Source organism: Triticum aestivum, chromosome 4D (assembly GCF_018294505.1).
Source record: "Triticum aestivum cultivar Chinese Spring chromosome 4D, IWGSC CS RefSeq v2.1, whole genome shotgun sequence".
Taxonomy (NCBI): Eukaryota; Viridiplantae; Streptophyta; class Magnoliopsida; order Poales; family Poaceae; genus Triticum; species Triticum aestivum.
This window is the reverse complement of record NC_057805.1, coordinates 55,538,614-55,565,492: the sequence shown is the minus strand read 5'-3', so window position 1 is coordinate 55,565,492 and position 26,879 is coordinate 55,538,614. Positions and strand designations below refer to the sequence as shown.

Sequence of the window (26,879 nt, the reverse complement as noted above, 5' to 3'; positions counted from 1 at the left end):
CCCGAGCACCTGTTCTACGGCGTGGCTATATGTCTCACTGGACCGAGATTTAAGAGAGAAAAATGAAAATCTGAAAAGAAAGTTTTGCACGGATCTTGATGTAAGATCCGACGGACCTATATAGCATCGACTGCGACTTATAGCAAGCATGATGAATATAAGAACGATGACAGTGGATAATAATTGTCTTACATAGAAACATAATTAAAAAAGCCACATGCGGCAATGCCCGAAAAACACAAGGGCAAAAGAAGAAGGAAGACAACGATCTGGCTCGCTGATCTCTACTTTCTTGATGCGTTGCTGCAAGCCGCGGGAACTAGTCTCCGCGGCGAGTAGCGACGAGCTCTTTCTTGTCCTCAAGATGCTGGTTGAGAGCATCCACGGATTCCTCCACCAGCCTTCTGCGCTCATTGCGCAACATGGCATTCTCGTCCGTAAGTTTCTCGACGATGACACCGGTCCTCTTCAACAAGGCAGTGGTCTGCTCCTGCTGCTCCGCACTTCCGACGATCTTCGCCCTCAACAGGTCGCGCTCGGCCCGGAGCTTCGCATTGCTCTCATTTAGTTGCCGGATGACGTCGGTAGACTGTTCAAACGAGGCTTGCAGGTCATCCTGCAACCTCGCCCACCTGGAGATCTAATCCATCTGCCTATGGACAAGGGCACGCATGCGCCTGTAAGAGTCCTCGCCTGCCCGCGAGGCATTTTACCAAGCCGCCGCGGCAAGGGAGGACATCTCTGCTGCATTCGCGGCGCGGCGGGACATCTCTTCTGCTTCCGCGGCGCGGCCGGACCAGTCTGCTGCATCGACGGCGCGGCGGGTCCTCCGTGCTGCTTCGGCGGCACGGTGGGACCTCTCTGCTGCTACGACCGTGCGGCGGGACATGTTGGCTGCTATCGCGGCGAGGCGGGACATCTCTCGTGCTCCCGCTTCCAGGCTCGCCTCTCCTTGGTGGCAATCTCTCGACCCAGAACTCACACTGGCCATGGCGGACGCAAGGGAACGATGATGAATGACTTGTTTGTTTTTGACTTTTTGTGGATGAGGAGTTGAGGAGGAATGTGCAGTCATCTTGGAGTAGTAGTATTTATAACCACGTAGTAATACGCTCCTAAGTGGGAAACCGTTTAGGTTTTGATCGGTGTGAACAGGTTTGCAATTTAGAATGTGACGGGACGCATGCTCAAAATTTACTGACGGTTATAAGTGCGGCACTATTCCCGGAAGGCGTAACGTGGGCACGTACGCCTTCTCGGACGCGTACGTGGCGTTTGCACCATAGGGTGCACCGCAATAGGCAACGTCAGCACACGTCTTTTAATTAGAATGGGTGTGCCCGTTAAGAGCACACACGTTGATCTATCTAACTGTTTCAGCTTGTTGTGGCTAATCGCAAACAGTTCATCCATGTGAAGTGTATGCCATCAATCGCAAACACTTTGATCTGGCTTACCCATTTCTGTTCTGTTGCCTAATCGCAAACAGTTAATCCTTCTGAAGCGTATGCCCTCAATCACACACACCTTGATCTGGCTGACCGTTTCTTTTGTGTTGCCTAATCACAAACAGTTCATCCGAGTGAGCCGTATGCTGTATATCGCACACACCTTCATCTGGCTGCCCGTTTCTTTTGTGTTGCCTAATCACAAACAGTTCATCCGAGTGAACCGTGTGCTTTATATCGCACACGCCTTCATCAGGCTGCCTGTTTCTTTTGTTCCGCCTCATCGCAAACAGTTCATTGGACTGAACCGTATGCCCTGGATCGCACACACAACTAAAATCTGAACCGTGTTTGATGCATCCTCCATTGCAAATGTTTTGCACCTTTTTGATGGTTTTTTACATCCCCGTTTGTGATTGATGCATCGCACACAGTTTCGTGAAAGGGTCTCTGATCGTAGTGTCGCGTTAGCAGCATCCTGCAGTAGTGGGTCCACCCACATATCAAATTATCAAAGTAGCGAACACAAATCAAACCAACATGATGAAAGTGACTAGATGAAATTCCCGTATACCCTCAAGAATGGTTTGCTTATCATAAGAGACCGTTTTGGCCTGTCATTTGCCTCAAAAGGATTGGGCTACCTTGCTGCACTTTTGTTACTACTACCGTTACTTTCTTGTTACAAATTATCTCGCTATCAAACTACTCCGCTACTTACAATTTCAGCACTTGCAGACATTACCTTACTGAAAACTACTTGTCATTTCCTTCCGCTCCTCGTTGGGTTCGGTGCTCTTACTTATCGAAAAGAGCTATAATTGATCCCCTATACTTGTGGGTCATCACTTGACAAGGATGATGAGGCAGTATTGGTGGGGGTGGAAAATGGGAAAAGAAAGATGGCATGGCTGAGTTGGAAGAAGATGGTGGTACCCAAGTCTATGGGGGGCATGGGTTTCCGCGATATGAGAGCTTTCAACCAGGCTTTGCTAGCTAAACAAGCTTGGCGATTGTTGAACTGTCCAGATAGCCCGTGTGCGAGACTTCTTAGAGCCAAATATTATCCCTGTTGGATACAGTGTTCCCTACGAGCTCATCCGCAGTGTGGAAGGGGATTGTACATGGTCTTGAATTGGTGAAGAAAGGCATTATTTGGTGTGTGGGAGACGGGGCGTTAATTAGAACTTGGAGAGATGCTTGGATTCCGAGGGGTCATAATCTTTGGCCAATAACACCAAAATGTAAATTGTAGACTGAATTGGGTGGCTGATTTTTTGGATGAACATGGTGCCTGGAATGAGCAAAGACTGCGAGAACATTTTTGGGACATGGATGTACGTGAGATTCTTAAGATCCGTACCTCGCTGAGGAATGGCCAAGACTTCCTAGCCTGGTTCCCGGAAAGAAGCGGACAGTTCACTGTGCGGAGTGCATATAGGTTGGCTACTTTGGGCGCCGGTCCTGGTATGATAACTGCGTCCAGCAACAATCCATCAGGGGAGCGGCCGGTTTGGCAATGCATATGGGGCGCTAAGGTACCCCTCAAGATGAGGATCTTGTCATGGAAGGTGGTCTCGGGTGCACTAGCCACTAATACGTGCAAAAAGTATCGTCATATTTCTACAAGAGATACATGTCCTCTGTGCGCGAAGGAGAAGGAAACAAACTTCCATGCCCTAGTTACATGTGATCATGCGCGGGAAGTTTGGCGATAAATGAGAATGGTGTGGAGCTTACCACGCCATGACCTGTTGCAGGACACAGGCTAGGAGTGGTTATTGAATGTGTTGGCAAACTGTAATGAGTTGGTGAGGGAGTGTGTGATCATGCTGATTTGGCGTATTTGGTCACTCCGGTCCAATTTGGTGCATGGAAAGGAAGTGCCAACGGTGGCTGCAACAGTTTTATATTTACAGAGTTATTTGCAGTCCTTAGATCTCTCCAGGAAATACTCTACTGAAGAGATTGTCAAAGGGAAGATACCTATGATGCGGGAGGAGCCGGCTGTCAAGCAGAAGGAGGCCTTAGTGCTTCCCTGGCCGAGGCCACCACCGAGTAGGGCGGCCCTGTCTGTTGATCGATCTTTCTTACAATCTAATGGTTCAACAGCGGCAGGTATGGTTTTGAGGAGACATGATGGGAGTGTTATTTTTTCAGCATACCGGTGCATCTTTAACTGCAATGAAGCATTGGAAGCGGAATTGCACGCGCTAATGCAGGGTATGGCTCTTGCTATCCAGCACTGTGAGCTACCTATCATAGTCCAGTCGGACTCTTCTGTCGCCCTCTCCGCTTTGTCTGGTGACAACTTATCCAGATCTGCCTACGGGCATCTAGTTGCTGAGATTCGTCATCTCATGGTAGATAGAGTTTTCATTCCCTTGAAAATTAGTCGTGTGCAAAATATGGTAGCAGATCGTTTGGCCCTGTATAGTCGTACAGAGAGCACTACTGTTGTATGGCTTGGTCGAGGTCCACTGTGTGTTGAGGATCTCTTGCCTCTTGATTGTAACCCTATGCATATGGAATAAAACTCTTTTACCAGTGCAAAAAAAAGAATACATCAAAGATTGTGTTCAATTTTTTTGGTTGAGATAAACCCTCAGAAAATAGTTGAGGTTTTTTTGACATTTTAAAAATCATTTTTCTGAAAAATGCCGAGTATCGAGCGAATCGATAGCACTCCCGAACGGCCCGACCCAAGCTTAAACGTGGCTGGCACGAAACGGCCCACAACGGCACGTGACGTACCGGCCACGCGTGCTACTGGGCCGGCTCTCCTCACATAGCAGGTGCCCCGAGTCCCCCCGTCCGAATCCATCGCCCCCGAACCCTAAACCCTAGAGCTCTACAGCGCCTCCGCCACCTCTCGCCTCGTCTCCGCCGCTCGCTCGCCCTCGCCTGCGCTCCGCCGCTCCCTCGTCGTCGCCTGCGCTCCGCCGCGCACTCGCCCTCGCCTGCGCTCCGCCGCTCACCTGCGGGTGCCCCCAAACTCCGTGGAAGATGGCGCTTGCGATCTCGATGGAAGCCATAGATGCGCGCGCGCGGGAGCTGGGGATCGACCTTGACTCCGTCGACGTCGACTCCATAACCCTCCCGCCCGGCGAGGACTTCGGTATCCTCAGGTAGAACCAATCTTGCTCATACGCCACCATTAGCAATCTTGCTTAACAATCCAATTATACCAAGAGCGAAACTAATTCCGGGGCATCTTCACATTAATCTGTAGTTTTCCTGCCTCAGAGTATCTCTTGATTTTGTTATCTGTGTTGCCGTTCGATCATGGTTTGCAGTGACGACGAGGATTTGCTTCAGAACGAGGACATTCCAGAGCTTGAGATGGGTTTTGCAAACATTATTGTGGTGGACAATCTGCCGGTCGTTCCCCCAGAGAAGTACGAGAAGCTGGAGAATGTTTTGCGCAAGATATATGGTCAGCTTGGTGTGATCAGAGAAGGTGGGCTTTGGATGCCTACGGACCCAGAGACTAAGAAGACCCAGGGCTACTGCTTCATTGAGTTCAATACTCCGCAGGTATGCTGCTTATTGTAAGTTAAGTTTATTTATACGTACATACCTGCATGATGGAATGAGGCAATGGCTTGATTCTGTTACCTTTGCAAGGCATGTGCATTCCTACGATGAAAAAGGTCATCCCTATTCCATTTGAATTCCCTATCCTGGTTAACTTTTGTACGTGGATCTGAAGAAGATAATCAGCAGAGTGGGAACATGCATGGAAACACCTTTGTTTTGGTAGAGTGTTCTACTGTTTAATTGTTGGCATTTTTCTGTAGAAAGACGGTTGTTCAAAGCAAGACTTTGTACTTTTAGTTTTACTGGATTATTGCTAGTATGTGATAGTGTTCTACTGTTATGACCAAATTTAATTAAATGCCCATCCAAATTTAACTTCACTTTTGCTTCCATAAGTTGTTTTGCATTCTGTGACTGTGGAATTATTCATGACCGTCTTGGTTGATTGAAAGAGGATTATTTGACAATGTGCCAGGAAGCTGAGTTTGCTATGGAAAAAACACGTGGCTACAAACTGGACAAATCTCACATATTTGCTGTTAATATGTTTGATGACTTTGAGAAGTACATGAAAGTTCCCGATGAGTGGGCGCCTGCTGAAATCAAGCCATACACTCCTGGAGTGCGTATTCTCTACCCCCCACCACCATACACACACTTGTTTGTTTCTTTACATTACTAGAGGTTTTATGTAACTTGACTGCTATATGTGTGTGTGTTGCAGGAAAATCTTCTGAAGTGGTTAACTGATGATAAGGCCAGAGATCAGTTTGTGATCCGTGCTGGTACGTTCACGGAAGTGTACTGGAATGATGCTAGGCGGGCAATGCCTGAGCTTGTGTACCAAAAGCAGGTGCTTCATTTTTTTATTTACCTTTTGCTTTTAGTTTTTTTGGAAAATGGAAACTAAAGGTCATTGGCTATATCCTAAATTTTCATGAATATCCTGTATCCTTCTTCTTTGACAGTACTGGACGGATAGCTATATTCAATGGTCCCCTCTTGGAACACACTTGGCTACCGTGCATAGGCAGGGCGCGCAGGTGTGGGGTGGTGATGATAAGTTTGTTCGTCTAATGCGCTTTCTTCATCCACAGGTAATGGTTTGTGCTAACAGTTAATATATGCAATACACAATGTCCTTTTAGCTGACAGCTACCTGTCACAGTTGAAACTCATCGATTTCTCTCCCGGTGAGAAATATTTGATTACTTACAGCAGCCATGAGCCCAGCAACCCCATAGACACACATGTAAGTGAATGTTACAAGACTTCTTTCTGTTCATATCTTGTCTCCTATCTGACTTGCAAATGTTATACTTGTAGAGGGTTGTACTAAATATCTTTGATGTACGGACTGGAAAAGTAATGCGGGAGTTCAAGGGAAGTGCTGATGATTTCACTACTGGTGGAAATATGGGTGTGTCTGGTGTTTCATGGCCTATCTTCAGGTGAACCCACTACTTTTGTGCTTCGAAGTGAATGCACATCTTATTAGGTTGTCATGGTTGGATGCTTAGGATGTTTTTATTTGTGTTTTTTTTTAAGGTGGGGTGGTGGAAGAGATGATAAGTATTTTGCTAGGCTTGGAAAGAATGTTATATCTGTCTATGATACTGAGACGTTCGCTCTTATTGATAAGAAGTCCTTGAAGGTAGAAAATGTGGTTGACTTCAGTTGGTCTCCCACTGACCCTATCATATCACTCTTTGTGCCTGAATTGGGTGGTGGAAATCAGCCTGCCAGGGTAAGTACAAATTGCTACTGCTACCTCTTTTAAGATGTTTATTCAGTTAGCATCGAATGCTAAAATATGTGTTTTGTGTTGAAAGATGAGTCTTGTGCAAATTCCGGGCAAAGAGGAGATTCGGCAGAAAAATCTTTTCAGTGTGAGCGACTGCAAAATGTACTGGCAAAACAATGGAGAATATCTGGCTGTCCAGGTAGACAGGTACACAAAAACAAAGAAGAGCATTTACACTGGGTTCGAGCTGTTCAGAATCAAGGAACGAGACATCCCAATTGAGGTCTTTGAATTGGACAACAAGAATGACAAGATAATTGCCTTTGCATGGGAGCCTAAAGGTCACCGCTTTGCTGTTATTCATGGTGATGGGCCTAAGCCTGATATAAGTTTCTACACCATGAAAGCAGTCAACAATAATGTTAGTCGTGTGTCCAAGCTCACCACACTCAAGGGCAAGCAGGCCAATGCATTGTTCTGGTCTCCTGCTGGGCGTTTCATTGTTCTGGCAGGGATGAGGGGTTTCAATGGCCAGCTGGAGTTCTTCAACGTTGATGAACTTGAGACCATGGCGACAGGAGAACATTTTATGGCGACTGACATCATGTGGGATCCTACTGGAAGGTGAGCCTATCACTTAATTGAAAATTTTCTTCTCGTCACTATGTGGTGATATTTACAAAATAAGTGTTAAAGCAATAATAAACATATACTGATGAATAGGTTACAGGAATTATCACACCCTGAACACTACGAACTTTGATGCTCAGCTGAAAATTTTAATTGTCTTCACCTGTTAAAACAACACTCATCCTCAAATTGCATGGACTTAGTAGTTGAAATTAACAAATAGTAATAATAGTGTGTTTCATTTACCAAGATTCCCTTGTAATTCAGTAGAGCGAAAATGTGTTTGGTTTTACCATGGATGAACTAAGATTGTTTTGGAACTTGCTTGTTCAGATATCTCGCAACTGCAGTTACCTCGGTTCATGAGATGGAAAATGGTTTCCAAATCTGGTCCTTCAATGGCAAGCAAATTTACAAGGTTTTAAAGGATCAATTCTATCAGGTAGAGCTTCCATCCATCCCTCGTTTGTTGTTTGAGTCTATGCATTGCTGTATCTATCCCTCTGTAGTAATGCTTTGCCCTTTGCATGATGGATGGTACAGTTCCAATGGCGCCCAAGGCCACCGTCGCTACTTACTCCCGAGAAGGAGGAGGACATCTCAAAGAACCTCAAGCGGTACAGCAAGAAGTACGAACAAGAGGATCAGGACGTGCACCACCTTTTGGACGAGGAGGAGCGCAAGAGACGGACGCGGCTTCAAGAGGTGTGGGAAGCATGGGTCGCCAAGTGGAAGCAGCTGCACGAGGATGAGGGAGCGTTCAGGATGCAGCTTAGGGGCGGGGAGGACAGCGACAAGGAAGAAGAGGCGGAATACAAGGAGATTGAGGCGGAGGAGCTGGTTGATGTCACAGAAGAAACCGTTGCCTTTGACCTGGACCAGGAGTGAAAGGCTGCTGAGTGTTCGTTTTCTGTCTGTCGTGTGAATTGCTGTCGTTTTGCATGATGGGCTCTTTAGATCAAGCTCATAGTTTGTTGATCTTTCTAGTAGTGCAGTTTTAATAAATTCATAGATCATGTTATGGAGATCGATTTGCAGATGTGGTTGGAATGCTGGTCATCATATATGGTGGCGTTTGGTTCAACGGCGAGCCTGGCTTGGTTGACGGTATCCCTGTCCACCTGGTTAGGGATAGCCAATTTCTTTCGTTTGGTTGGGAGGATAAATGGTGGTTGGGATAGCCAGTTGTATGTTTGGTTAGAAGGATGAAAAGTGGACGGGTTGCTGTGCCGCACAAGAAATGGTAAAAAGATCAAATTGAGAAGGACAAGGCCATGCAAAGACATGCATCCGTGTTAGATATGAAAACCACGACACATCTACGTCCTTGGATCGAACGGCCAGAATGAAGGGGGAGAGAGAGAGAGAGAGAGAGAGAGAGAGAGAGAGAGAACAGCCAGCCGTCACTCGTTGTCCTCCGCCATCGTTGACCCAAAGAAGAGAGCGTAGGCAGCAGCAGACGCCGCCGTCGCCGTTGTAGCTCGTCCAACAACGGCCGCCGGCAGTTCACCCAAGGAAAAAGGGAGAGAAGTAGAGGTGCAGCACCGATTTCACCGCGCCGCCGGCCGCCATGCACGCATCACCGCCTGATGCGAAATCGCCGGCAGTGCCTCCTTTCTGTTCGTCAGCGAGAGATGGATATGTGAGGGTACATGCGAGAGATAAGAAGAAAACGTTTCAGAACGTCACGAGCACGGGTGGTTGCCACCATCCGCAAGATTTTCACGGACGAGGCCGACCAGCTTTTGGGGAGAATATTCCAAAATTGTGGCTGCCTTCAGCCACTCCATCCCCACGACCAAACGCTCGGCATCCTCCTAAAATCTGGCCATCCCTCAACCAACTATGGATAGTCAACCAACCAAACGGCCCCATAATCTCTTTCTGGGGCTCTTCTTTATTATCGTCGGAGTTTGCTCATCAGACAGACTGGAAAAGATCAAAATAATCTAGAAAACCCAATGTTTGAATCATAACACAATGTTGAGATGCTAATTTAACCCTTAAACCAATTAAGTACAACAACATTTTTAGATAAATATCTAGAACTATGTATTGTTGTGGTTGTCTAACTAAAAAATTAATGTATAAAAAATCTTCCACTACTCTCAACGGACCTGGTCACTAATTTTTAGGTCTTTGATTCGACTAGCGAAACATGTGTTGTACTTCAAATTTAATTTGACGAACTAAAATACCATGCCCATTAAAGATTAATGCATTGAAAGTGTCGTAAAGGCATCTCCAATGCGGATCACTAAACTTCACCAACTATCTCTGGACAGCCGGCGGAGCGGAGGCCCTCCAACCATGATCATCAAATTTCCAACCCATTTGAAACGAACCAAGCACAAAGAGCTAAACAAACGAAAATTAACAAAGTTTAAAATATTTACAACCAAACAGACGAAATTTAACAAGTTAAAACTAAACTGAAACTTAAAAGCTAAATAAACTAGGCCAGGAACCGGAAGGTGACTTCCTAGGCACGACCATGGAGGCCACCGACATCTCGTCGTCATCCGCGTCGTTGTTGTCGTAATGTCGTTGGCGTGCCAGTGGCAGAAGGCCCACCAGGCGTTGGAGCATCCTTACCCGGCCACCGCCGCGAGCTCGTGGTGCAGATGCTCCGTCGCATCCTCCACTCCTTTTGCGTCACTTGTGTTCGAGGCACGGTCAAACTCCACCAGCCCCACCTTTGAGGAGCTGGTCATTGAGTCGACGTTAGTGGTGGGCGTTCGATTGCTCGGTGGTCTTGGACCGGTCGATGGCCCAAGCCTGCACGCCTTTGCCATGACTTTGGACTTGGACGAGGAAGCGCTCCTGCGACCCACGCCCTCGAGGTAGTAGTAGAGGTGCGGGGGTGGCTTTGACGACGACGGGGAGGACCGGGCACCGCCACTCGTTGCCCGACTGGCGACGGCGGCGGCTCCTTCATGCGGCGTTTGATCGAGACGTCGTGGTTGAGCGGAGGGGACGACACCTCCTTCTTCACGCGTCGCCGTTCGATTGGATACCGCGACTGCGAGCAGTGGCGAAGCCACGTTGAGAGCAATGTGGTCAATTGACCACACAGGTTTTTGGCAAATCCTTTGTACACAAATAGAAATCATGTAATATTTTTTTTATAAAATTGGTGAAAACGCATGTATTTGACATCACATATTTGAAATGACATCACAGACTTCTGATCCTGGCACCGCCACTGGCTGCGAGGATGGGACGACCGCCATACCCCGGTCGACCAGGGACTGCGCATCACCTTCTCCATTTGTGTGGTGGACCCATCACCCATCACATCAATGAGAAGGGGCGGCCTCTGTCCCTCCTCGTCCAAGGGGAGCACTCCACCTTCAAGGTGGACGAGGACGGGTCCGACGACTGTAGGCGCTGGTGAGAACTCGATCCGGAGCTTCCTCCGGATCCTTCTTGAGTTTTTGGATAGGCTTTGAGGGGAGGAGATCGTCCGGCTCTAAAGCCAGAATAGGCTTATCGGCCGCTGCGCCAAAATGAATGCGAGTAAGCGGGCAGACGGTGTGAATGCAGAGAGGTTCTAGAGTCGGGCGACATAAGAGGATTTTTGGGATGGGTCCGAGGTGTCAGCGTGTAACGTGGTGGATGTTCGGGCTCCTTCCGATCTCCCTTGATTTCGGGCCGGGCTGCGGGATTTCAGATGTCCAAATCCGACCTGATCGAATTTGGTGACCTATGTTGGCGGGCTAACGGTTTGAATATTTGCGGGGGATTTGGTTTAACATTGGAGGTGCCTAACTCTTAATATGGATGTATCTTTTATTATTTTTAATGGTGTTTGTACTATCATGACACTTGATAAATAGACTGAAAGTTTTTTCGAAACACAAAAAGATGGTCCAAATACTTGCGGTCGTTTTGGCGATCCATGCTGAAGAAGCCTAACACTCAATTACTTGTAATTAGTTTAACCAGTTTTGGCGATCCTCGAAAAAAAGAAGTTTAAGAGCAACTCCAATGGGGCGACCCATTTCGTCCGCCCGCGTCCGTTTGGGTCGGCGCGGACAAAAGTGGCGGCCCAACGCGCCAACCCAAACTTAAATCGTGTCCGCCTGGCGTTCGCGCCGACCCATTTCCGGCCCAAAATTGCGCCTGGAATGCGTCAGCGCGGACGCGAAGCGGACGCGCCGCGCGTCTCCTCGCCGTCCGCCGCGTCCCCATCTGGCGGCCGTCCAACCGCCACCGGTCGTCTTATTTATGACGGTCACCGACAGCAGGCCCACGCGTCAGCCAGTGAAAGCGTCCTTTTTTAATCACGCGTGCGGCGGGGTCAGCCTCATCCACTTCTCCCGTCCACATCTGCCCCCCCACCACTCCATTTGCTTCCTCGCCGGCGACCGCAAACCCTAGCCATGGGCCTCTTCGGCAGCAACAATGGCAAGGGCAAGGGCACCCCCGGCGCCTCGTCCTCCCGTGCTCCCCTCCCCCCCTCCTCCGGCGGCGACGCGTTTCCGCCCTGGTCGCCGACGCCTGCACATCCCGGTGCAGCAAGCGTGGTGGCACTGGGAGTACAGGCAGCCATTGCCGTACCCCGATGTCACGCTGCCGCACCGTTGGCATCTGGATCCGCAGCGGATCCCGGTGCTAGCGGTTCCTCGTACCCAACGGGCGCACGACGACGAGGTGCGCAGGCGCCGCGCGCAGCTCACGCCGGAGCAGCGTCGGCTGCCAGAGTACGCCGCCGACTCCCTCAACTGGGAGGCGTGGTTCGCCCTCGAACATGAGGAGCAACGGCGCTCGGGTGTCGACGCCGTCCCGCCGCCGCCCCCGCAGGTACAGCCGGAGGACATGGAGGCGGAGGCGGAGTACCAAGCCGCCCTCGAGTAGGCCCTGCAACACGCGCTGGAGGCTAGCCGCCTCGAGGACGCACACTGGGATGGGCTGGAGCAAGCCCTTGCCCTGTCGGCAGCAGGGGACTCTGTCCACACCCCGCTCTTCGTGCCGCCACCGCCACCGTCGCCGCCCGTCCAGCCCAAACCGGAGTCGGAGCCGACGCGTAAGCACTCCCCGCCTCCACCCACTTGGCCGGAGGAGGCCTACTCGTGGACGGGTCAGTACCGCAAGTGGGTGAGCGCGCCTCCCGTCCACTTCGCCGCGACGCCGGAGGAGGAGGCGGCCCACCTCGAGCGATGGAAGGAGCACTGGCTCCGCCAGGAGCAGGCCGACGGCGAGGAGCAGAAGCGCTATGACGCCATGCTCCAACGCGACGCGGAGGCGCTCCGGCTCGAGGAGGAGGAGGAGGAGCGCGCGCGGCTTGCCGCAATGCCGCCGCCCCAGCAGACGCCGGAGGAGGCTGTCCTGGCAGCGTACCAGGCGGCGTTCGGGGTGGGCTGGCCCTGCTCCGGTCTTCATCGACCTCACCGACGACAGCAACGTCGACGGCAAGGGCAAGAGCAAGGCCGACGACGTCTAGGGCAGCGTGCCGGGTGACAGCAGGCGGGCGCAGACTTTTTTTTAATGTTTATTAGATTTAGGTGGACTTTGGCCGGCGTTTGACCGGTCACTTTATGTTTATTTATGTTTATTTCGTGCAATTTATTATTATTTTTCACGACGGCACATTTGGGTCGGCTTCCCTGTTGGGCGGTCAAGCCGACCCATTTTAAAATGCGGACGCGCACGTCCGCTGGCCGATCCAAACGGATAAAAAACGAATAAAACACGCGTCCGTTTGGGTCGCCCCGTTGGAGTTGCTCTAACCAGTTGACACGGCAGTGATCCACTCGGAGGCCAACAAACAACCGGATTACGAGAGGCGACGCAGTATCCCACGAGACAAACCTGGCCGCCGCAAGAAGGGAGCCACGCATCGCCGTGGAACGCCACTCGCCGCAGGGGAAGACCCCACCCACCAAGACCAAGACAGGGGAAAAGTTGGAAAGCAACCAGCAGCCCTGTTCCTCCAATCCTCCCTCCCTCCCTCCCGTTGCTCATAAAACCCTAACGCAGTGGCGCGCGTCAGCTGCCCATGCCCTTCCGTCTCCTCCCGCACCGCATTGGCCTCTTCTCGTCGATCTCCGCCATGTCCAGTTCGCGGCGCGCCTCCAGGCTCATCCGCGCATCCCGCCCGGAGCTCAACCCAGCTGAAAGTTCGCCTCTTTCCCCCCTTTTTAAATTCAGTTCTGTGCTTGTGTATTTCCTTGCTCCATTTGCTGCTAGTATTATGGAAATACATTTAGTTGGTTATTTCTCTTAAGCCTGTGGAGGAAGTGGTTATTCCTTGAAATGCTAGTACTAAAGTTGGAAGCAACCCCACCCGCCCAAAACAAATTTTTTCTTATCAATAAAAGCTCAGTGGCTGGAATTGTTCATTTCACTTGACAAATTGTGTGAAAACAGTGTGCTCTCTTGAAGATTTGGTGATATTCCCGTGGGTCATACACTTTTAGTAATCATGTGCTTGTTTGTTGAATTGAATGTAAGGTTCCCTAAAAAAGGAATGTAAGGAAGACATTGCGTAGATGAGTTATTTCTGCATTTTCATGTTGCCTGAACCTTTTAATTTGAAGACATAAATACGATCCAAAATATGTTAAAAAGATGTCATACGCTTTTAATTTGTGTGAAATATGTTTGCAAAGTCGCAAAGTTTCAGTCCTTTTTCCTCTGGCACACCTTTTTCTGGAAATGCTACAAAAGATGGAAGCAGCCCCACCCGGACACCATTTTATTTTCTTATCACTAAAAGCTGGTGATGTTCTTATGCATCATAGTCTTTTAGTTACCATGTGCTTGTTTGTTGAATGCAAGGAAAACAATTTTTCTGATGAGTTGTCTCACTTATTTCTGTATGTTCATGTTGCCTGAAGGCTGAAGCTTTAATTTCAAGGCATAAACACGATCCAAAATTGATTATTTTCTTCTTTCGTAAAATGCAAGAAGTTTGCTTGTCACTTATATCTGCTTAATTGACAAGAAGAAAAGCTCAAGTATGATCACTAACATTTTTTCAGCCTAACTACGCATCAATTCACTTCAACTACGACTCACTACTTCCCATTCTTAGTCATATCTACGACTGTTAAAATCTACATGTCTTAATTCCGAAGTTTGTTTAGTATCATTATTCGTTTTCTGTAAAGCATGAATTGATGCATTTTCAGCTGTAAGGGAAGTGAAGTGTGAACCCGGTGTTTCTTTTGACTACTCCAAGTCTGAAATGAATTCCGTCAGGAGGAAAAGGCTGAACCGGGTGCTTGAAGTGAAGGAGGACCTTCCTAAGAAGCAGGTACCTGCTGCGTGCTGACTAACTATAATAACGTTTTTCTTCATATTAAAAAGGAAGCGTTGTGCATATTTCGATTTCTTTCTGGACTTCTCAAATTCTTGGTTTAAATTACTGTCCGCTTGAGTGTTCAATTATTCTGAGATTGTAATTGCACAACTGCAGTTTAAACCTTTCAGTGCATTTGTGCATTCGTGCTGTCAGTTTAGCAGTGCTTCCTTTTCTACTATTGGTTTTTGGTCCAATTCATGTCCGACTGAAGAAAATATTTCCACATATGCAGGTTGGTATTGTTCCTGACATCGAAGATTTTCGATATGTGAAGACCGGGGCAAAAACGTCAGTAACTGCAAAGCGGGTACCAGCATCATTAAATAAGAACAGTTCACCAGGTAATTTTCGATGTTTCCTCTAAATGGTTTGATTGATAATCATAGTAAGTCAATCAATTGCTCTACATGTACCATGTGCTTATATTTTGCATTGCGTAAGGACTATTACGAATGCTAAAAGTCTATCATAGTTCGTCAATAAATTGCTCTACATGTACCATGCGCTTATATTTTGGCATTGCTTAAGGACTATTATGAATGTTAAGAGTCAGTTGTTGCATGTTTGTGTTTGTTTCTTAAAGCGTGGCTTGTACATTATTCTGTGCAGTAACCCCCCTTAAGGAAAACATTTTTTAGATGAGTTATCTCACTTATTTCTGTATGTTCATGTTGTCTGAACCTTTTAATTTCAAGACATAAGTACGATCCAAAATATTTTCTTTTTTCCTTTCATAAATAAGATCACTAAATTTTGTTTCGCATCGATTCACTTCAGCTACGACTCGATACTTTCCATTCAGTCATATCTATGACTGTTAAAATCCGCATTCTTGTTTTCATAGTGTGTTTACTATTACTTGTTTTGTCTAAAGAACGATTGGTGCCTGTTCAGGTGTAAAGGAAGTGAAGTGTGAACCCAGTGTTTCTTTTGACTACTCCAAGTCTGAAATGAATTCCGTGGAGAGGAAAAGGCTGAACCGGGTGCTTGAAGTAAAGGAGGAGCATCCTAAGGAGGTATATGCTGACTAACTATAATAATGTTTCTCTTCATATTAAAAATGAAGTGTTATGCATCACTAATTCTTCTTCCTGACTTTGTTTAAATTACTGCGGGCTTGAGTGTTCGGTTATGCTGAAATGTAATTGTACAGCTGCACTTTAACCCTTTCAGTGCATTCGTGCTCTCAGTTTAGCAGTGCTTCCTTTTCTACTATTGGTTTTTTGGTCCAATTCAGGTCCCACTGAAGAAAACATTTACACATATGCAGGTTGGTGCTGTTCCTGACATCGATGATTTTCGATATGTAAAGACCGAGGCAAGAACATCAGTATCTACAAAGAGGGTACCAGCATCATCAAATAAGAACAGTTCACCAGGTAAGTTTCGATGTTTCATCTAAATGGTTTGATCCATAATCATAGTTCGTCAATCAATTGCTCCACATGTACCATGTGCTTAAATTTTGCATTGCTTAAGGACTATTATGAATGTTAAGAGTCAATTGTTGCATGTTTGCGTTTGTTTCTTCAAGCTGGCTTGTTATCATTATTCTGTGCAGTAATCCCCCTTTTGTGTTTCCTGCATATGGTTAATCTTGTTGTAAATCTGCACGTGTCATTTTACTGTAGGAGTAAATTTTGCCCTTATGTCCTATGAAAAGCTTACCCTTTCATGTCTTCAGTCAGGTTGGAGAAAAAGATCAGAGTTTCATCTGTTGTGAAAGTGGAAGGTAATTAGACGTCAGAAGATTAACAGGAAAGATAAATTATGTCATATTTGTCCACATTATATTGATGTTATTCTTTTTTTTTGAGATGATGTCGCTGTTATTCTTACTATAGATTATTTCTATTCTTGCAACCTGATTTTTTTTTGAGGAAGACAGTAGATATCCCTACTGCGTGTATTTATATTTTAAGTTTAGAAGGATGTACAGGAAATAAAATAAAACTAACACAAGGCAGTGCCCTTTACTAGAATGCACCAAGTCAGATGAACGCCTCAACCCAAGGTTGCAGCCCTGAGTATGCTTTCCTTTTAGCTCTGTGAATAAGCAATCTCATTTCCTCCTTAAATCTATTCCTGCATCTGCATAGATTTGGCTGAAGACCTTTAGAAGTAAATTCATTTCTAGTGTTCCAGATGGCCCATGTTACCAAAATGGTGATCTTTAAAATAGACAGACGCAGCTTATCAAGTCAAACCTATATAATCAGTATCCACAATATTTCCTCATTTTTTGAATTAGTGAATTGCATCATTTTGTCCATGTAGTGTTTACATTCTTTTGTGGGATCAATTTAACTATACATGTTGCTCCTACATTCTGGCCTTTTGATTCCTGCAGACATCATTATTGGGATGCCTAATTTTTCACGGAGTTCAAATTCTTTCAACTTAGGCTCTTGAATAGATTCGGTCCACTTTTCCTGACTTCAGATCATTACATGCGTACCAGTACCACTTGAATAGTTAAATGTTGCACCATGCGAAGCAATTGTGTCAAAACCAGATATTTTGACTGCTCTATTAAGAGTTTTTGCTCCTACATGTAACTGTGTTGATCCTCATGTCCATTTGCTGATCAAGAAGCTAACATAGTAATGTGTGTAGTTGCAGCTCCAGAAAATTGGGAAGCAGTTCTTGCAGGTATTAAAAACATTAGGTTATCTGGCCAGGCCCCCGTAGATACAAAGGGCTGTGAAAAGGCTGGTTCTCTTCTTCCACCCAAGGTATTCGTCAGAGAGTTGTTCAGATTCAAAGTGTAGTTTTCAAAGCCCATTTACTATGAACAGTACATGAGGATGTGATCCTCTTTGGCTTAATATGTCATACATAGGGAGAGTGTGGGTTTTATGTAATTTGCAAATTCCCCTAATTTTCTTGTGCTATGTTACCATTTGAAATGTTTACTAGCTAGGCAGAAAATGCAGTCTGTACATGGCTTCATGGCTAATGGATTGCAGATTGGCCATTGATTTGGGCCTATTGATCCATTCGATTGATCTCATATCACTGCATATTTGTTGTAAACAAAGTTTTGCACATTGATCTGCTATTTTCTTTAGGTGGATCTAATATTTGTTTTCCACTGGCTCCAGTTGCATTGAATGATGCTATGCAACACTATTGATCCTCATTAGTTAACAAACCATAAGCTACATCTTCCTGTGCAGGAAAGAAGGTTTGCAGTTCTTATATCAACAATGATGTCAAGCCAGACAAAAGATGAAGTTACGCATGGTATGACTTAGGATTTTTTTTTTGCAACTGGTTTTTACTATATGTATCTTCCAATTTTGTAGTGGAACTGAAGTAACTGAATCAGTGGTTCACTTAGAATCGATTGTTGAAAACGCTCGGCAGTTCAAATCGCTCAGTTCAGTTTCCACGGCCGTGAAATTATGACCTCAGCATATGCATCTGAGACTTAATTCTCTTGCAATTACTGCTCGGAGTATAGTACATTGTGGAACTTGACTCAACTTATCATTTCATGCCTATTAGTGATAGCCTGTGAATGCTGAAGCTGGTAGTAATCCATGTTCTGCTGAAAATTGTTCAAATGTGACGGTGTTCTTACATAGATGTTCAACAGCAAGTCCAAAGCATTGCTGGAATACACACTAGTCTGTTCCTTATCCTCTCCCCATCTCTCCAGAAACATGTAATTTCACCCTGTTTTGACAATTGTTAGAAACACAAGTTTGTTAGCAATTAGCAGAAAACTGATCGTATTGTTTGTCTGGTTTGCTCATCCCTTGTTGGTATAAAGTACTTGCATGGATCTAACCATTATGGTCCGTTAATAAATGTGCTATACTGTTGGATGGAGAGGGGCACTGTGGAAGAATTGAGCATGCTTACACCTGTGAGCTCTTTTATTATTCTATACAAATTTGTTTTTTTACTGCAATATGAATTTGAATTTAGTAGGAATCTTTTATATGGTGTTAATATAGATTAGTGAATGGCGGTTCAGATTTCCGAACTTGAGGTGGATTTTCAAGCTGTTTGTCCACTGAATTGATTTTTAACCACTGAACAGTAGGGGAGCCCCCTACGGTATATTTTCTATTAAAGAACCAAAATAAGTTACAATATTTACATGACTACATATTCCACTGAATTGATTTAATCTTGTCATGAAAAAGTCACTCTACTTAATTATTTTCCCTAGCTGTAACTGTACTTAGTAGCGTTTCTCTTTCTTACGATATTTACATGACTACCTATTTTGGACTGAATTGTTATCAGCTGCTGTGGAGCGTCTCGGTGAGAACGGTTTACTTGACCCTGATGCTATCGTCAGAACAGATGAGGCCACACTGGCAAATCTTATCAAACCTGTAAGTTGCCAGGGCCTTTTTCTTAATTAGGATCAAAAGTAATGGCACCTTCCTGATTTAGTTTAAACGGTGACTGTTACTTTATTAGTATCTGAAGCTATGAACATGAAAAATAGAATTTGATCATCTACTTTTGTTGTCACATCATTGGCATAATGCCAATAGATAACAGACTAGACCTGTGTGGCCCTGCTTTAGACTTTGTTACTGTCTCATGTGGGTAATTGCAATTGTTGCTAAATTAGCTAGTCGGAGGCAAGCGCCTTAACGGTTTTGTTAGCTTCTACTGTCATCTTTGCACCGCTTACATTAAGCTACTGAGGTCAACTATTTATACAGTACTGTGCATAATTTAATCAGGTTGGATTCTATCAGAGGAAGGCCCAATTCATAAAAGAAGCTTCCAGAATTTGCCTTGAGCGATTTGGAGGAGATATTCCAGATACTTTGACTGATCTGCTTGCTCTGAAAGGAGTTGGCCCTAAAATGGCTCATCTGGTAATTTATCTACTAATCATATAATCCATAGTTGGAATTTAAACTTAAGTTTCTTCACAGCTATTTTTCACTAAACAGGTGATGAGCATCGCATGGAAGAATACTCAAGGAATCTGTGTGGACACTCATGTGCATCGCATTTCTAACCGTCTTGGATGGGTCTTCCGAGAAGGAACAAAGCAGGTTGTTTGTTAAGTTCGTATTGTCTACTCTTTCTGCTTGGAAACAAGTTATATTTACCATTTTTTTTTGCACAGAAAACTACTACACCAGAACAGACAAGGATGTCTCTTGAGAAGTGGCTGCCCAAGGATGAGTGGGAGCCGATAAACCCACTACTGGTAATGCTCCACTGAATTGGTTCAACTTTGATTACAGGGAATGTTTTCTTTCCTATTTCCAAGTAACCATAAGCTCTTCTTTGTTTGGTGGGGATCGAGCAGAACACGTTTGGATTATACCTTCGTAATTCCCAGAAATGCTTGTCTTATGTTGGAGCTGAAAATCTCATGTAGGTTGGATTTGGTCAGACAATCTGTACTCCGCTGAGGCCCAAATGCGGCAGCTGTGGCATAAACACCATTTGCCCATCAGCTTTTAAGGAAGCGTCAAGTCCCAATCCGAAGCAAAAGAAGCGAGGTCTAGGTCCAACCTAGGCGGGGTGCCCTCTGAACCTTCTTAACATGCGTTAGCTACTGATGTGGTGGTATGGAAGGTATATAGTACAGGTACTTTCCTGGGTTCTTTTGGTTGGCCTATATTGTTCGGATAGCCTCCTTTCGCAGTGCCATTGGAGAACTATAGTAGTATCATCATTTTGTATAGAAGTAACATATTATCGACCCTGTCAAGTTGCAATATTTTCCGTGATCGAAGGAAAATCGTCCAAATTTAATCCTTGTCTTGTATTGCTTGCCAAATGGCCAGTGTTTGCCGAGCAACGGTAATCAGGAGATCTCTCTTTCATTCATTGCTTACGAAAATGCTACCATGTCTGGCATCTGAAATTTAACTATGCAACTGCTTAATCCCCTGTAGTACAAAATATATAGAAACAAAAAAGAACTTCTTGATTAAACTGTACTAGCTAGGCAGGAAACGCCAGTGGCTGGTCCTTCGGCAAGTCGCTGTGCCGGCTGAGGACGGCGACGTTACCCATCGGGTCGGCGTCGATGATCACATAGTCTCCCTCCTTGACATCCTCGGCGAGCATCTTGTCCGCAAGCTTGTCCTCGAGCAGCCTCATGATGGCCCTCCTCAGCGGCCGGGCGCCGTAGCTGGGGTCGTAGCCTTCCTCCACGACCAGATCCTTGAAGTTCTCTGTCACCATCAGCTCGATCCCCTTGGCCTTCATCCGGCCGGTCACCTCCGCCAGCATGATGACGGCGATCTCCTTGACCTCCATCTTGGTGAGCTGCCGGAACACGATCATCTCGTCGAGCCGGTTCAGGAACTCTGGCCGGAAGTACTGCTTCATCTCCTCGTCCACCAGGCTCTTGATTCTGCCGTAGCTGCTGCGGGCCTCGCCGTCATCGTGGTCGAAGCCCAGCTGCTTCCCGCCCTTCTCGATCACGCTGCTGCCGACGTTGGAGGTCATGATGATGAGCGTGTTCTTGAAGTCCACCGTCCGCCCCCTGCTGTCCGTCAGCCGGCCGTCCTCCATGATCTGCAGCATCAGGTTGAACACGTCCGGGTGCGCCTTCTCGATCTCGTCCAGGAGGACCACGGTGTAGGGCCGCCGCCGGACAGCCTCCGTCAGCTGCCCGCCCTCCGTGTACCCGACGTAGCCAGGAGGGGAGCCGATGAGCTTGGCCACCGTGTGCCGCTCCATGAACTCGCTCATGTCCAGCCGGACCATGGCCTCCTCCGAGCCGTAGTAGCTGGTTGCCAGCGCCTTGGCCAGCTCCGACTTGCCCACGCCCGTCGGGCCGGCGAATATGAAGCTGGCCACCGGCCGGTTGGGGTTCCTGAGCCCGACGCGCGCGCGGCGGATGGCGCGGCCTATGGCTCTGACGGCCTCGTCCTGGCCGATGACGCGCCCGTGCAGGGTCTCCTCCATCTTGAGCAGCCGGCTGGACTCGTCCACGGAGACCTTCTCCACGGGGACGCTGGTCCACGACGCGACGATGCGCTGGATATCGGCCTCTGTCACCATCGGGCCAGCTGATGCTCCCGACTCCATCTCCGCCTTGCTCACCTCCTTGCTCTTGTCCACCAGCGACATGATCTGGGTCTTGAGCTCAAGCTCTTCCCTGCGAAGCTCTCCGGCCTACATCATTCGGGGAATTGACGTTCTCCTATAAGATGTGCATTTCAGGTTGACTCTTGTTGAATCATAGACGAAAAGATTACCGTCTCGAATTCCTGGGAGCGGATGGCGTCGTTCTTCTGTCTGGTGATTTCCTTGAGCTTCTTGTCGAGATCTTTAGCTTCGTCAGGCAGCTGTCATCATAGCTCAAAATTCAGATTCAGATCTTGTAAGCGCAGCAACTTGGAAAAATGTTTAGGCGCATCATCATTCAAGAACATCTGCACTACCTTGGCATGGCGTAGCCTGACAAGAGATCCTGCCTCATCAACCAGGTCGATTGCTTTGTCTGGGAGGAAACGATCACTGCAAACAAAATAGTCTGTCAGAAACTTCATCGTACGCTGGGAACTGCTCCTATCCAACGCTGAAGTTTGCAAGCGAATCTGACCAACTACTCAGTATGTGATAGTACAAGCGCTCTTGGAATTCACAAACCTGATGTATTGATATGAGAGCTGGGCAGCGGCAATCAGCGCTTCGTCGCTATATCGGAGTTTGTGGTGGATCTCGTATCGCTCCCGGAGCCCCTTGAGGATTCCTATGGTCTCATCAACTGTGGGCTCCGGAACTTTCACCGGTTGGAAGCGCCTCTCCAGCGCAGGGTCTTTCTCAATGTGCTTCCTGTATTCGTCGATTGTAGTGGCCCCAAGACACTAACAAAAATGTTTGATTTATGAGTTATGACATTTTCCTTGAATCAGACTATACTAGTCACTGCATGAAAAGTGTACATATCTGTACCTGAAGTTCGCCTCTCGCCAGTGCTGGCTTCAGAATGTTAGCAGCGTCAATAGCACCTTCTGCTGCTCCTGCTCCCACCAGAGTGTGGACTTCATCAAGGAAAAGTATTATGTCTCCACTCTGCTTGATTTCTTCCATCAGTTTCTTCAACCTTTCTTCGAACTCTCCACGGTATTTGGTCCCGGCAACAAGAAGTCCCATGTCAAGGGTGATAACCTACCATGACAGGTTACAAGAAGAAGATCCATTATTCATCTCACCTAGTGATATCAAACAAAATCCAGGACGGCTCAAACAAAAGAAAACATAGCCAATGGTGATCATGCCTCATATCGACTTCGCTTTGTGTACCAGACATATATAGAGCTACTCCCTCCGTCCCATAATATATAGTGTAAAAAACACCCTTATATTATGAGACGGAGGGAGTAAAAGAAAGATACACAGAGCCAATATCATAGCATATTTAGCACAAGAGATGTGATTAACACAAACCGTTTTCCCTTCAACTGTTTCAGGCACATCCCCGGTGGCAATGCGCTGCGCAAGGCCTTCCGCGATAGCCGTCTTTCCAACACCGGGTTCTCCAATTAGGCAGGGATTGTTCTTTGTACGTCTCCCCAAAATCTGCAGCACGCGCTCGATCTGCTTGTTCCTTCCGACGACGGGGTCTAGCTTCCCCTACAGAATATATCAAGATTCACAAGTTATTTACTCTATTTCCTTGCATTCTGAGCTAGTGCTATTATTATGGCATGACGGGCCTAGTTCAGTACCTCCTGTGCTAATTTTGTTAGATTAGTCCCGTACTCCTCGAGTGTTGGCATCTTTGCCCCACTGCTTCCTCCCCCGACGCCGGCGCCGACAGTTTGATCTTCAGACATGTCAGTGATCATTTTGATAACCTAAAAGAAGCAACACATAACTCATAGCTGTGAGGTTTCCAACTGAGAATGGAAGTAAAAAGACTGACCGTTTGGTCAGCACTTCTCAGTGTAAATCTACCTCGTTGCGTATGTCGCCGAGATCAGCCTGAAAGTTCTTGAGTACAATGGCTGCTGCACCATCATCCTCACGGATCAACCCAAGAAGCAAGTGTTCCGTTCCAATGTAATTATGCCCTGTACAGTTTTAAGGCGATTTAGTGCTAAAAATACATAACCGACTGTGTAAGTTCTTTAAGAAAGTATAATGCGCAGCAGCAAACAATAGCAACAAAGAACAATGATAATAAGAGAACTAAATATGTACTCCCAATTCTTAATAATGCGCCAATGATATTCTATATCACGAGAGAATACAGTTAACCATGCTGTACTTTGCATCTATGGAATGCCTGACCATGGTTCATATTCTCGATTTTGATCAGAACTGGCTCATCGCTGAAATCACTGACATTGTTATTTCGGTTCAGTTTGGCTGAATGACAAAAATTCTCCCTTGACTTTGACTGAAAAATACTGCTGAAATTCACGTTCACTGAAATATTTTGACGGTGATGCAAATTTGACGGAATAAAAATATTCTTATGCCTATTGAAATATCGGCAATTTTCATGAAATTATATTGAAAATGAGAAACATATGTGTGGACAAAACAGTCGCTAAGAAATTCTTTGGGAGTAGTCTGCACGATGTTACACAGGATGGCTGTTGTGGAGTGCCATCTGCGGTGTTCTTGTTGGCTTTTTGAGCATGTGTGTGGGTTTGGCTCTTGATGTATTATTTTTGCCCGGTTTTCCCGTAATTACCCGTGCAACTATCTTCTTAATTAATGAAAAAAGCAAAGCTTTTGCCTCCGTTTGAAAAAAACCCAAAGAACTTTACAAAAAGATAACCTAGCTGGCGCAAGAACATATTCTTTGGATGAACTTGTAATGGGGCATACCTAGCTGGCGCGATAAGAAAACTAAAGGAAAGTCACAATGTTTAATATTTCGCGAAGGATATTCGATGAGAGGGATTACAGTTAACCATAATGTACATTGTATCTATGGATTGTCTTGACCACTGTTCATATTCTCGATTCCAATCAGAATTGGGCCATCGCTGAAATCACCGACATCGTTATTTTGGTTTCCAGTTCGGTCGGATGACAAAAAAAACCTTGAATTTGACTGAAATACAATCAAAGTTGGGTGAAATTTTGAGTTCTGTTTAAATTCTGCTGAAATTCATGTTCACTGAAATATTTTGATGGCGATGCAATTCTTGACCGAAATACAAATATTCTTATGCCTACTGAAACATGTCTGCAATTTTGGTGAGATTTTACTGCATATGAGAACCATATGTGTGGACAAAACAAAAACAGTCCCTAACAAATTATCTGCGCTGATAAATTGCTGTGCGTCAGCATTAGATCAAGAGAAGAACTTCACTAATAACAAAAAGATAACCAAAAGAAAACCTAACGCAAGAACATCTTCTTTGGATGAACTTGCAATGTGGGCATAACATACCTAGCTGGCGCGATTCTTCAGTTGAGGACTCGATCACCTTCTTGGCCGACGCGGTGAAGGGGATCTCGATGGGGATGAGGCCAGGGCCCCTCCCGAGGACCTTCTCCACCTCGGCGCGAGCGTCCTTGAGGTTCAGCCCGGCGGACCTGAGTACCTTGGCGGCGATGCCGGTGCCCTCGCCGACGAGGCCCAGGAGGATCTGCTCGCTGCCGACCGTGTGGTGCCCGAGGCGCCGCGACTCCTCCTGCGCCAGCATGATCACCCTGATGGCCTTCTCGGTGAAGCTCTCGAACATAGCCCTGGCGACGAGGCGACGTCGGCCCCTCGACGACGACCCGCGGGACGACAACGACGATGGCCCGAAGCCGCCGCCACCGCCGCCGAGGAACACGGACGCGGGCGTGGGCGTGGCCGGATGGGTGTGTAAATCCCGCCGGTGGCCGGCGAGCGCTGACATCTTGACGGGGCGCCAGCGTGCCGGCTTGGGAAGCGCCGGGACCACGGAGGGAGGCGTCGTGGCGCTCCGGGACCTCCAGCCGGCCGTGCCGCCTCCAAGCCCGGCGGGCGATCCCAGTCCTAGAGCGGGTGGCCTCAGCAAGGTGCTCTCCATGGCCGGAGCAGATTGCCAGACAGGTAGATAGCTTCCGGCCGGCGACCTGGGCAGATAATCAGTGGAGGAAGAAGACCTGGTTAGCAATAAAAAAGTTGACGATCCTCGGCATTGTTCCGCAGTCGGAATTGGATTTGGAATCTCGGTGGAGAAAATTAACGGCGTGATCCGCGGGATCGATCTTCAATCAAGGGCGAGAAGAAGAACGTAGCGTGCATGGAATCATGGGATTAGATCGACCTGTTCACGTACCAGAAACAATCACCAAGGGGATTATAGGGCTAGCAACGGAAGCACAAAAAGAGATCACGTCCACAAGATGGGTTCTCAATGCACGACAATCAGGTACCCAGTTGGCTACGAGAGAGAGGGGGAGTTCCGCCGAGGGTGCCGCGCTTCCATGGAAGGGGACCCGCGGCCAGTTGTGGGCCAGAGGCTTTGAGACGGACACCACTGCACCAGCTCAGGCGGATCGCGGACATTTTTTTTTTCTTATCGGTTATTATGCTATTCGGCGAACGTTCGCTAGGGAGCAATGGTAGATGCAAGCGTTTTCTATGGCAAGTCGTTTAGAGCAAACATGGCAATTCCTTCAAACTAACACGATAATGTATGCTGGCTAAGCCGGTCCTTTATCGTGAGTACCATGAGGTTCACCTGTGCCGCGGGGCCTTCTTTTTAGAACGAAGACGCAAGAAGCGTCCGGCTTTAAATTAATAAAGCTCAACATAGACAACATCCAAACAAAGTCTAAGCGAAGTTTACGTCACACAAACATAACAAGTATGGCACAAGCGCCGGGTAGAAAACTGGGCCAGCTAGAGACACAAAATGAAGTTGTCAGGGAAGTGGCCCTAGTTCCACCAGGGAGTGCGCAGACTCCACCAACAAAAAAAATATATCAGGAGGGTAACGAAGAATGGCGCGTTGACCTGAATCGCCCTAATCTGCTCCATGGCCTCTTGCATGAGCTCAACATCCCGTTGTTTCCCCGATGGCATCCAAGTCTGGAGGAAAGGGTGACATTTGAACACAACATTAGCCGGATGAAAGGGAAAACATTTCTCAATAGTAATCTTATTCCTAATGTTCCATATCGACCACAACAACGTCCCTACTCTACGCCAGACGATCCTAGCGAAGTACCACACTGAGCCCGAAGGATGGCTAGAAGATCCGCGCCCGATGGCTGGTAGGTGATGCCTTTCCGATGGCCGGTAGGCGATGCAGAGGTG

At 46.9% G+C, this 26,879-nt stretch overlaps 3 protein-coding genes across 6 annotated transcripts; 2 read left to right on the top strand and 1 right to left on the bottom strand.

Moving 5' to 3' along the window:
- The first annotated feature begins 4,229 nt into the window (after positions 1-4,229).
- Positions 4,230-8,446, top strand: LOC123096166 (eukaryotic translation initiation factor 3 subunit B). The gene is made up of 11 exons (XM_044517797.1): positions 4,230-4,576; positions 4,745-4,985; positions 5,464-5,610; positions 5,713-5,841; positions 5,957-6,085; positions 6,157-6,240; positions 6,315-6,439; positions 6,537-6,735; positions 6,821-7,356; positions 7,696-7,804; positions 7,906-8,446. The coding sequence occupies exons 1-11, from the start codon at positions 4,455-4,457 to the stop codon at positions 8,248-8,250; spliced, it is 2,166 nt and encodes a 721-aa protein (XP_044373732.1). The 5' UTR covers positions 4,230-4,454; the 3' UTR covers positions 8,251-8,446.
- A 1,457-nt stretch (positions 8,447-9,903) lies between these two features.
- On the top strand, positions 9,904-23,345 carry LOC123096165 (endonuclease III homolog 1, chloroplastic). 4 transcript variants are annotated; one of them, XR_006446485.1, is made up of 14 exons: positions 13,175-13,484; positions 14,499-14,623; positions 14,904-15,012; positions 15,566-15,687; positions 15,942-16,050; positions 16,356-16,403; positions 17,288-17,406; positions 17,851-17,917; positions 18,932-19,023; positions 19,384-19,521; positions 19,600-19,704; positions 19,779-19,862; positions 20,037-20,236; positions 23,092-23,345. XR_006446485.1 is itself a non-coding variant. In XM_044517794.1 (13 exons), exons 1-13 carry the CDS (start codon positions 9,904-9,906, stop codon positions 19,875-19,877), a joined length of 1,662 nt encoding a protein of 553 aa, XP_044373729.1. The 4 variants fall into 4 exon arrangements, 2 of the variants coding, with proteins under 2 accessions (XP_044373729.1, XP_044373730.1); XR_006446484.1 differs by having other exon boundaries at positions 13,176-13,484; positions 20,037-20,249; XM_044517794.1 differs by lacking the exons at positions 13,175-13,484; positions 20,037-20,236; positions 23,092-23,345 and adding exons at positions 9,904-10,205; positions 10,546-10,745 and having other exon boundaries at positions 15,909-16,050; positions 17,294-17,406; positions 19,779-19,877.
- LOC123096164 (chaperone protein ClpC2, chloroplastic) lies at positions 20,398-26,220 on the bottom strand. The gene is made up of 10 exons (XM_044517793.1): positions 25,897-26,220; positions 25,035-25,690; positions 23,579-23,694; positions 23,350-23,478; positions 23,069-23,254; positions 22,574-22,789; positions 22,268-22,485; positions 22,060-22,135; positions 21,874-21,963; positions 20,398-21,790 (listed from the first exon to the last, which is right to left on the bottom strand). The coding sequence occupies exons 2-10, from the start codon at positions 25,642-25,644 to the stop codon at positions 20,609-20,611; spliced, it is 2,823 nt and encodes a 940-aa protein (XP_044373728.1). The 5' UTR covers positions 25,645-25,690; positions 25,897-26,220; the 3' UTR covers positions 20,398-20,608.
- Between the last annotated feature and the right edge of the window lie 659 nt (positions 26,221-26,879).

Excerpts from the sequence above, each read along its gene's own strand:
- LOC123096166 (XM_044517797.1), top strand. The coding sequence starts at position 4,455 with ATGGCGCTTGCGATCTCGATGGAAGCCATAGATGCGCGCGCGCGGGAG. Across the intron at positions 6,440-6,536 it reads GTTTCATGGCCTATCTTCAG|GTGGGGTGGTGGAAGAGATG; the intron begins GTGAACCCACTA and ends TTTTTTTTTAAG. Across the intron at positions 6,736-6,820 it reads GTGGAAATCAGCCTGCCAGG|ATGAGTCTTGTGCAAATTCC; the intron begins GTAAGTACAAAT and ends TTGTGTTGAAAG.
- LOC123096164 (XM_044517793.1), bottom strand. The coding sequence starts at position 25,644 with ATGGAGAGCACCTTGCTGAGGCCACCCGCTCTAGGACTGGGATCGCCC. Across the intron at positions 23,695-25,034 it reads TGAAGAATCGCGCCAGCTAG|GGCATAATTACATTGGAACG; the intron begins GTATGTTATGCC and ends AAAACTGTACAG. Across the intron at positions 21,791-21,873 it reads GCTCCCAGGAATTCGAGACG|GCCGGAGAGCTTCGCAGGGA; the intron begins GTAATCTTTTCG and ends CGAATGATGTAG.
- LOC123096165 (XM_044517794.1), top strand. The coding sequence starts at position 9,904 with ATGTCGTTGGCGTGCCAGTGGCAGAAGGCCCACCAGGCGTTGGAGCAT. Across the intron at positions 15,688-15,908 it reads AGGAGGAGCATCCTAAGGAG|GTCCCACTGAAGAAAACATT; the intron begins GTATATGCTGAC and ends GGTCCAATTCAG. Across the intron at positions 17,918-18,931 it reads AAAAGATGAAGTTACGCATG|CTGCTGTGGAGCGTCTCGGT; the intron begins GTATGACTTAGG and ends AATTGTTATCAG.